We start from the raw sequence: 9,949 nt of genomic DNA, 5'->3' as shown, positions 1-9,949 counted from the left end.
AAGAAAAGGTTGCTCCCTTCTTATTATGTAAATTTGGATCGTAGTTAATGACCCTGGGAGCATGAAGATAAATATCATTTGAAACTTCAGAAGAAAAATACAAACAAACATAGAGTTGAGTTGTCAGCCAAAGTATTCGAGAAGTAGCGGTAAAAACGTTGTCAGTTCAGATTGCGACACAATGGAGTCCAAAAAGGCAAAAACACAACATGGGAACAGTAACAAGAAGCAAAAGAGAAAAGATGCGACACTTACAGCAGCAAACAATAAGGATTGCCTTGACTATGTAACACATTACACATGCCGGATGAGCATCATACATAAATAAATAAATACATTAAACATGCAGGAGTTGAAATCAAGGGAGACAGAGTCAGAGCTCATACATAAATAAATACGAATCTTTTTGTGTGGGCCTCATGTGGTAGCCCACTATTAGGCCCATCACTGCTCACGAAACCTGAGTTCTTTGACTTCTTTCACACTTGAATTATTTTCTGCAAACCAGTTTTACAAATTTGAGATGCATGAGACTATTAGACTAGTCCCAACTACACGGATCAAGTCCTTCCATGTCTTAATGTGAATCTTTGCTCATAGTGAGCAAAGTTAGGTTCATACGGTGCAAACTTGAAACTAGACTAGTGTTAGTCCTTCAACCGCTATGGGGACTCGAGATACTGAGCTGGAAACATAAGCATCTAATAAGCAACCAACACGGAGCAAAGCAAGACAAACACGGATAAAAGAGATTCATCATTCCTCGCCCAAGCTGGTGTAAATAACTGAATGAGAATCAAGTACAGTATATATAATGTAAATATACTATCAAACAATGAGGTAGTAGTGTAGTAGTTTCTGATCAGATGGCTTATGGTCAAGTGAAGTCCCAACTGTATGAACTTTTTGCTATTTGTTAATGAAATTATGTTTAATTGAAATAAATAAAAATAAAAATAAAACTGAAAACTGAAAACGAAAAAACTCGAGGAAACAGCAAAATACTTTTCAGTTTTCAAGACCAAGAGATTACGGTTTGAAAGAACTCAGAGAAAGCATGTCCCACAACAAAAGTAGTCGGTAAGAAGTTTTCTGCGTGCCCTTCTGCTACAAAGACACCTGGTCCCCGTGAAATACACTACATGTACAGGAATTAATACTGGGGGAGAAAAAAAATCCTCTACTGAGGGGATTACTTAGTTATCAAATCATGACAACAGCAAACGTTATGCAGTTGTACTCTTATGGAAAACATGCTGAACTGTACAGATGCCTACATGGGATGATGAAAAGCCCCATTTCATATACAAAACAAAAATTGTTGCATTACTAAGTAGGAACAACCTCTGGCTCAGGCTCAAGAGGTGACGATTCATCGTCCGCATTTTCAACCTCGGTGGTCCCTACACTCTTCTCTTCCACAAGAAATCCATCCCTGAACCTATCATAGTTTGTCTGCTCATCTGACTTCCAAGGACGTTCCCCCAGTACTCTAATCATGTCCTCTTGGTGTAAAACCTCCTTCTCCAGCAACAGCTCAGCAATTTGAGCCACATGCTCTTTATGCTCCTCTATTAGTTTAACCGTGCGATCATAGGCTTTATTCACCCAATCTCTTACTTCTGTATCAATAATATTCCCTGTTGTGCTGCTGTAGGGCTTTGTCATTTCATAACCGTCATCCCTCTGAGGAAAAGAGAGAAGGCCAACCTTTTCGCTAAAGCCGTAGACTGCTACTTGAGCATAGGTCATTTTGGTCACTTTCTCCAAGTCATTCTGGGCTCCAGTCGATATTTTACCAATCATGACCTACACAAAACAAAAATAATCACTATCTAGGATGGGCAAATTAATTCGAGGAGCTGCTTAGAGACTTAAAAGAATAGAAAATCATAAAATCTTCTTAAGGTTTTAAGGACACATGGTATTCACTCACTTCAAGATATTCCTACTTATCTTGAAGATGCCAGAATATAAGGATAAACATACCTGTTCAGATGCTCTTCCGCCAAGGGTCATGCAGGTCATATCGAAAAGCTGCTCTTTGGTCATTAAAAGGTTTTCACTAGGAACATACTGAGCAAATCCCAATGCTGCAGTTCCACGAGGAACAATAGTTACCTTAAGCAAGGGTTCTGCGTGTTCCAAAAACCAGCCAGCAACAGCATGACCTGATTCATGGTAAGCAACTGTCCGGCGTTCCAACTTGCTAATTACCTGCTTAGCCAAACAAAAGCAAGCTAATCAGTAAAATAGGAGAACGTATGTTAACTTCTAAAATATACATGGATGCCACAGCGTGTCGTACTGCTAAAGCATCCATGCGGAGGCATCATGGCTTTCACAGTGACCATAAACTCAAACAAAAAATAACTTAATTGACGGCAGCAATCAAATTAATGCAAGAGATCATATGTCACCTTGTTCTTTTTCTCTAGGCCACCAATGATTCTATCGATAGCTGACTCAAAATGATCCATGGTAATCAGTTGGCAGTCATTCCTTGCAGCAATCAAAGCTGCCTCATTGCAAACATTTGCAATGTCAGCTCCAGCAAATCCAGGTGTTAGGGCAGCAAGCCTCTCAGAGAAATATGATGGCTCCTTATTGAGTTTTAATTTTTCCAGATAGATTCGGAATATCTGATCTCGTCCTTTAACGTCAGGTTTATCAATTGTGATTTGACGATCAAATCGACCAGGCCTCAACAAAGCTTTGTCTAAAATGTCGGGCCTATTAGTGCCAGCAAGTACAACAACTCCTGCAGTGGTTCCAAATCCATCCATTTCTACAAGCAACTGATTAAGAGTGCTTTCACGTTCATCATTGCCACCTGAGAATCCTCCACGTCCTCGAGCCCTACCAATTGCATCAATCTCATCAATAAAAACTATACTAGGCGCGCATTGTCTGGCTTCGGTAAACAAGCTCCTCACCCTTGAAGGGCCAACCCCAACAAACATCTCCATAAAATCTGAACCAGATATAGATAGGAAAGGAACACCAGACTCCCCTGCAGTCGCTTTTGCTAAAAGTGTCTTCCCTGTGCCAGGAGGGCCTACTAGTAGAGCACCTTTAGGAATTTTAGCTCCCAATTCCTCATATTTCTTTGGATTCTTAAGAAAGTGCACGAATTCCATTATCTCCTGCTTTGCTTCATCACAACCAGCCACGTCTTTGAAATATATCTACATCATAAATGAGATAACCATAACAATTCTTATTAGCTTACTGAAGGAAGAAGGCCAACAAAAACAATATTTAAGCATCTATGAATAACTGCATCGCACAGTGGGCCCAGAAATTAAACAAATGTTCCAGAACCAGAATATTTGCTCTACCTGTATGAAGGGAGCAGTAGACAAGAGGGCAAGCATTTGTAAACAGAATATTCAGATAAGCTAATTTAAATCCAGAAGCAATAGGTTTAGCCGTAACACTAACCTTATTTTTTGCATTCTTATCCAATTTAGTAAAATGTGCTTTTCCAATATTAAATATACCGCCCCTTCCTTTTCCACCACCACCACCCAGACCAAACCCTCCTTGCATTTTTCGTCCCGTATACAAGAGAAACGCAATAATCATGACCGTAGGTGCAAATCTCATAAATTCTTGGTACCAAACCATTTCAGACATATAAGTCACCGGAACGTAATCATGGGGATCAGTTCCTAAAGCTTCTTGAGCTTCCTCCAGCTTCTCCTCAAATGACTCAACACTCCCAATATTAAAGTAATATTTGTATTGACTAGGGTTTCCTCTAGCAGGAATACCATCCAAAGATCCCTGGACAACATCATCATTTGTTTGATTGCCTTTCTGAGGGGAGCTCCTGACATACACTTTAGCAACTGATTTATTAGATATAACAATGTGATCCACTAAACCAGGTTCCAGAAGCTTGTTTTTGAATTCTTGGAAACTTATCTGCAGCAACATAAAATCCCAAGGCATGAGACGGTAGTAATATAGAAGTACAGACCACTCAATATTTTATTAGTAAATTGCAAGTACAGAGAACGGAACACCCTCTCATATGATATATCATCAACCACACCGGTTGGGATAATAAAATACAAATACAAATACAAATAATAATAATATTATTATTACTATTACTATTATAACTATTATAGTAATAAAAAATATCAAGTTTATGAATTTCAAGCTTGGGATAAGATAAATTTCAAGTTTTGAACTTAACCATCTCCAAGGCTGAACTAACATTCAACGTGGCAACTGGGATTTTAAACAATTATCAAAAGGTTTTATGCTTATGATTATGTGAAGCACAAATGTTTCAATAAATTGTTATATCTTGAACAGATCAAAAGTTTATAAACGAAAATAAGTTAATTAATTAATAAAGAAAATAAAAACCAGTTAGGCATGGAAATGGTGAATTAATTACAAAACCTACAAAGATGCAAGTGAACCATGGACTCTCGCAGCCAGTAAAAAGGCAAGAACCTAAGTCTCTATCCAGCAATGAAAAGGTTGGGCGTTTTGTTCACCAAATATCAGAATCACGAAACAAATACTAATTTTCTCCCACAGTTCAACCTGACTGTGTCCTAGACTGCAGAGTGTGTTGTTACCTTGAGTGATACCAGAAAAGTATTATTACCACAAGTAAAACTCTGAGTGTGAGGGTGCACAAACCTAAAAGTCCCCCTCACTGGACCATGTACTACATTCACCCACGTTAGGTTTAACCACAAAGAAAAGTTCGGTAGTTCTTTGCTTATTCTTTGTGGTCAACCCTGAGTGGAAGACTGGGGTATGTGGTACAATGAGAGGGAATGTTAACTGTTAACATTGAGTTGTTAACACACATCTAGGTGTGTCCAAATAACTCACACAGAAGGCCACAACTTGCAAACTACAACTTCGAGCTTAGATCATGTCTAATGGTCTGCTAATAATTTTCTTTCGATGATTAGAACTGTTAGTCGCTTATCCCTTAAAAATCCCTTTTTTTCCTGATGAAGCTGGGAATTGGACCCAAAACCTTGAGCCCAACCTCCCAAGGCTTTACCACTGACACCTTCAGATGGTCTGCTCAAATATAAAGTAAATAACCTCCAAATTTAAAGGATTAAAGACTATACTGTACCCATTTGGTAGGCAATTTAAGAAAAGCCAAATCACTAATTTGTTTCCAAAATAATTCTGACAAACCTCTTTGAATAAAAAAAAACACACCAAACATCTAATGAGTTTTTGAATTGAAGACCACAATAAAAATGAAAAGAGAACTACCAAAACAAGAAATAATTCATATCAAGCTAAGTTACATTGACACGGGCACGTGTGTCGGTGTCCGACACGGATACGGGGTGTCGGATACGGCGAGCTGTTGGAGATCAACACGGGGACACGGCCCATGTAAGAAAAGCCCAATAAAAATTAAGCCTATTTGCAATGTTTAGTTAGACATAAAACACAGCCCATATAAGAGAAGCCTAATAAAAATTAAGCCTATTTGCAATGTTTAGTTAGACATAAAATACGGCCCAAGTAAGAGAAGCCCAGTAAATTGTTTTGTATACAAGCCCAAGTTTTGAACAGGCATACAGGTCCAATGTTTAGTTAGACTTTTAGTCATTACCCAATATCCACCTCAAACACAAACCCTAGATCTAGATCTGCAACAAGAACTCAGCCGCCACCACCCAAAAAGTCAAGAGGAATAAATAAGACAAAGCTAAAACAGTTAACCCACTAACTCTTCTTCTAATCTTCTTCTTCTTCTTTTCTTTCTTTATTTCTTTATTTCTTTTTCTATTGTTTTCAATTTTTTCTTCTTCTCTTTTAGATCTGCCGAATTTTGCCGTTTTTAGGTGTCGACACGTGTATCCGTGTCGACACGGTGTCGACACACATTTTTTTTCAAAAGTGCCGTGTCCATGTAACCTAGATATCAAGTAAAAGATCCACATTTTTTGTTTCTCAATTTTTTAGCTAGTTGAGATTCTATAATAATAGATTATCTCATTTTGAGTTTCAGAATGAGAAAATGGTTCCTAATATCCTACGTCCTAAGTACTTTCACCAAACATGTATGTTTCTGTCCAAAATCATGAGATTAACAATGGCTTGGAATTGAGATTAGTGCTTTTAGTCAATGGAAAGAGTACAACATTTATTGTACTACCTCTACAACTACTCAAAACACCACTAGATGAATCTTCTTCGTACACAGTATGATAGACATACATTAGTAGCTAATCATTGCTCACATAGTCACATTTACCTTAGGTTTGCATATTGACAATACACACACAGAGAGAGAGAGAGAGAGAGAGAGAGAGAGAGAGAGAGAGAGAGAGATTGACAAAAATAAAACCACAATAGGGCAAGTATATTGACTCTAGAGACCCAACATCATATTCAATAAGCACACTACCCACCGCACCAGCTGCTGAAAGGAAAACAAAGAAAATGAAAAAGACAATGTACCAAATGAACAGTACTAACCTGCTTTTGGTCACGAGGACCAAAAGAGAACGATGAAAGAGCGAATGCAATAAATAACATAGGAGTTATATAGTTCTGTATCTGCTTGAACAGAGTCTCTTGAAAGTTCCCCTGATCTTCAGTGTTTGGGTCCTCTGGAGAAAGTAAACAGATCTATAATCTATACTTGACATTTGTGATTAAATAAATATAATAACCAATTCCAAGCCAAAACAATGCCTTTCACGTTGACCACGCCTTTCACATTCAATAAACTAATAAAATCCTACGAAATAAGAGAAGGCAGGTTACGTTGACCACGCCTTTCACGAATCATGTCATTGCCCATTGGAAAAATTATTGTAACCTTATTATGAAATAGTGTTGCTTAAAACAAGAGCTTCAATACCCCTCCTCCCCCTCTCCCCCCAACCCCAATTTAAATAACTAATTATATAATTTCTCCAGTTACTTTTCTATCAAGTCCCTCCCTGACAATCTACCAACATGTAGCACCAGGAGTCCTATAATACTATAACTATCACAAAATTCTGAATTTCCTAAATGCAAGCATCTTTATCAAGATAAAGCCCAAGTTTACTTCTGAATTTCAACTGATTCATCTATTTTCTTTTCCAGGAAACAGAGACCAGATATTTATAACTAAGAATAATAGAACGAACAACGATGCAATGAAGCTCAGCTTCCAATATGTGCATATGTCAGTTAATATGTGCGATGAAGGCATTAAACTTGTGAACATAATTTCAACTAAAACTAAAATGCCCATAAAAGATTCAGTGCTTGTTCAAGATACAACCAACATCTTGAGATCAAATAGCTGATGGAAGAACATGAAGGTTATTCATAGAAGAACCCAAGCTCTAATATGACACCTAACTGCTAAAAGCCAAAACCTTCCTACCTTTCTTTCTGATATGTAAAACTTTCCTACTTTAGATTTCAAGTTTTAACCTTTCATAATAAGAAGACAATTCCAGAGCTGGAATATGATGCCCAGCTACTAAAACAAAAAAATCCTTCATTACATTTGAAGTTCAAGTGTTTCCAAATATTTTAATCAGTGTTCTGAAATATCGGCCTAGGCGGTTCCTAGCCGCTAGGTGCTTCAAAATCAGTTCAACAGTCAGTAGAGGATTAATCAGGTCAAGGCGGGCCGATTAGTTGCACTAAGCGGACTGTAGGCGGTCTAGACCAGCTAAAAAAAATACAAAAAACTGATGACCTGTTCAAAAGAAAGGGCACAAGACAGCTTAAAATTTAAATTTGGAATAAAGATAGTAAATCCCAATAGCAATTAAAAGAAAAAAGGCCACTACAAGAGATCAAAATATCAAAACAGAGTGTGCTTCACTTTAGCCCTCAGATATATCCTATTCTTCAGCCCCTTCTCTCTCTCGGTGTCTCTGTTCAACAGTCTAGGGGTGGCAGTATTGGACACAACCCAACAACCTGACACCCCCGACACAACAATAATGGGTTTGGGTTGCCCAAAATTGAATTCAGGTCAGTCAATTAAGGCTTAACCCACCAAACCCGTTATATAAATGGGTTGGGTTTGGGTTCAAGAAGTTAACCTGATTATCCCGCAACTACAAAAAAAAAGACTAACCCGCAACTATACCCGTTTAGTTACCCTTACCAGGTCGTGTGGGTTGTGTGAAGGATCAACCCGAAATGATTAGGGACAAGTCCAGTCGCCAACTCTAACTGAGGCAGTTCCCCTGTCAATTTCTTCAACTCTTATGCCTTTTTTTGAGAACTTTGCTTGTCTTTAATACTTGAATGATGGTAAATGTGTGGCTGGATAACTTACATACATTTCTAAGATGTGTTGTCTTCAATAACTGTAATGAGTGTGTTTGACTATATACCACGCCAAGAAGGCCTAAGCACTAGGTTCTCTCCCACAGCCCCACTACCACCTAGCGCTTTTTAGAACATTGATTTTAACGTAACCTTTATAATTAAAATATGTTGGGAAGAAGTCCAAAAGCTCATAAATCTTTATGGAAAATGGTAAATTCAAGCATCTCCAGCAAGGCCTTAGTTTCCATGAATAAGCATTATAAACTCTTCCCAAAAATAAAACATTTTCTCAACTTTTCATCCTACTAAATTCAAAACCATTCTGCTATCAACATTGGAAACATAAATAGATATCAATACAGCAAGATAACAAATCCAGAGGAAAACATAAATAGGCACATATTGTTAGAAGCAAGTATTACACTAATAATAATACCTTTGGATTCTGCTTTCTGATTATTCCCTTTAGGCATTTCCTTCTTCTGCTTAGGATAGTAGTTCTCATAATCTACAATTATTACAGCAACAAAGAGATAATCACTATCAATAAGACCGAATATACAACAACAAAATAAACTATTCCCCAATGGTTATTATCCTTACTTTTCTTCTTAGGAGCTTCACTAGAAAAATATCTCCGAATTCCAGGATTCCCCAACACGAAATCCCAATCCGGCGACAATTTCTTCGAAACAAGTCCTTTATTAGCTTCAATAGAAGTCAAATAACCCCTTAAAGAAATCAATCCACCACTCAAATCACCATAAACAAGTGGAGATCTCAAAAGGGTATCGTTTATCGACGACGGTTTCCCACCATAACCACTTAATAAACAATTCTGCGTCACAAAACACATCAAATTAATCACAACAAAACACAAAACCAATCAAACACGCCAAAAAAACAAAAGGGTATTTTAAAAAACTCACCTTTATAAATCTCCTACGTTCAGATTGCGAAAGTGACCGACCCATTCTTGAAAAACTCATGTTTTATATCAATCTAAGCATACAGCAAAAAAAAAATATATATATATATATGCCCTAGACTGAAAATAAATTAGGGGTTTGAAGATGAAAGGGTTTTGATTGGTTAAGATGATGTGTGACTTGCTTGGTGTAAAAGAATCGTCAAACAATTGGTGCGCAAAAGAGAGATACGAGTGGGAGAAAAACGAGGATGTGGGTTTTTGTTTAGCAATTTGCATATGAATCTGTGGATTTTCAGATATTGTTGTGGGCCTTTTGAATGTTAAATATAGGTGTGGGTCGTCATTGGTTAATAGAAGTGGGCTTTCCATTGGTTTATAAAACCACTGGCCTAAAACTGTTGGCTTACTGGCTTGGCTTATACGCTTAGTATGTTTTTTTTTTTTTTTCTCTCAAAATATCAGTTTTACTAATATATACCTCCAAAATATCGACCGACGTTACCGTCAAAAAAAAAAAGAGACTTGGATTGAATTTTCAATTTGTAGGAGTTTGTTTTTTTTGGTATTTGGGTGAAGCAAGAGAAAGCATATAAGAAAAGTAGAAGAAGAAAGTTTGAATTTGGGTAAAGGAAGAGGAAGAGAAAAAATATGAGAAAAAATAGAAAAAAAAAAATTGTGACACTTTTTTGAGGCGGTCACCCAAATATTTTTTACCCCTTAATCCCA

At 37.4% G+C, this 9,949-nt stretch overlaps 1 protein-coding gene across 1 annotated transcript; it reads right to left on the bottom strand.

Annotated features, from left to right (window-relative positions):
- Positions 1-1,167: 1,167 nt before the first annotated feature.
- LOC147486892 (ATP-dependent zinc metalloprotease FTSH 3, mitochondrial-like) lies at positions 1,168-9,517 on the bottom strand. The gene is made up of 8 exons (XM_086575275.1): positions 9,222-9,517; positions 8,896-9,130; positions 8,729-8,800; positions 6,484-6,617; positions 3,445-3,930; positions 2,421-3,188; positions 1,990-2,217; positions 1,168-1,809 (listed from the first exon to the last, which is right to left on the bottom strand). Exons 1-8 carry the CDS (start codon positions 9,279-9,281, stop codon positions 1,330-1,332), a joined length of 2,463 nt encoding a protein of 820 aa, XP_086431401.1. The 5' UTR covers positions 9,282-9,517; the 3' UTR covers positions 1,168-1,329.
- Between the last annotated feature and the right edge of the window lie 432 nt (positions 9,518-9,949).

This window comes from Coptis chinensis, chromosome 7 (assembly GCF_015680905.1).
Source record: "Coptis chinensis isolate HL-2020 chromosome 7, ASM1568090v1, whole genome shotgun sequence".
NCBI lineage: Eukaryota > Viridiplantae > Streptophyta > Magnoliopsida > Ranunculales > Ranunculaceae > Coptis > Coptis chinensis.
The sequence above is the reverse complement of the archived record's forward strand: the minus strand, read 5'-3'. Positions and strand labels throughout refer to the sequence as shown.

Excerpts from the sequence above, each read along its gene's own strand:
- LOC147486892 (XM_086575275.1), bottom strand. The coding sequence starts at position 9,281 with ATGAGTTTTTCAAGAATGGGTCGGTCACTTTCGCAATCTGAACGTAGG. Across the intron at positions 3,931-6,483 it reads GTCCTCGTGACCAAAAGCAG|ATAAGTTTCCAAGAATTCAA; the intron begins GTTAGTACTGTT and ends ATGTTGCTGCAG. Across the intron at positions 3,189-3,444 it reads ATAAGAATGCAAAAAATAAG|ATATATTTCAAAGACGTGGC; the intron begins GTTAGTGTTACG and ends TTTATGATGTAG.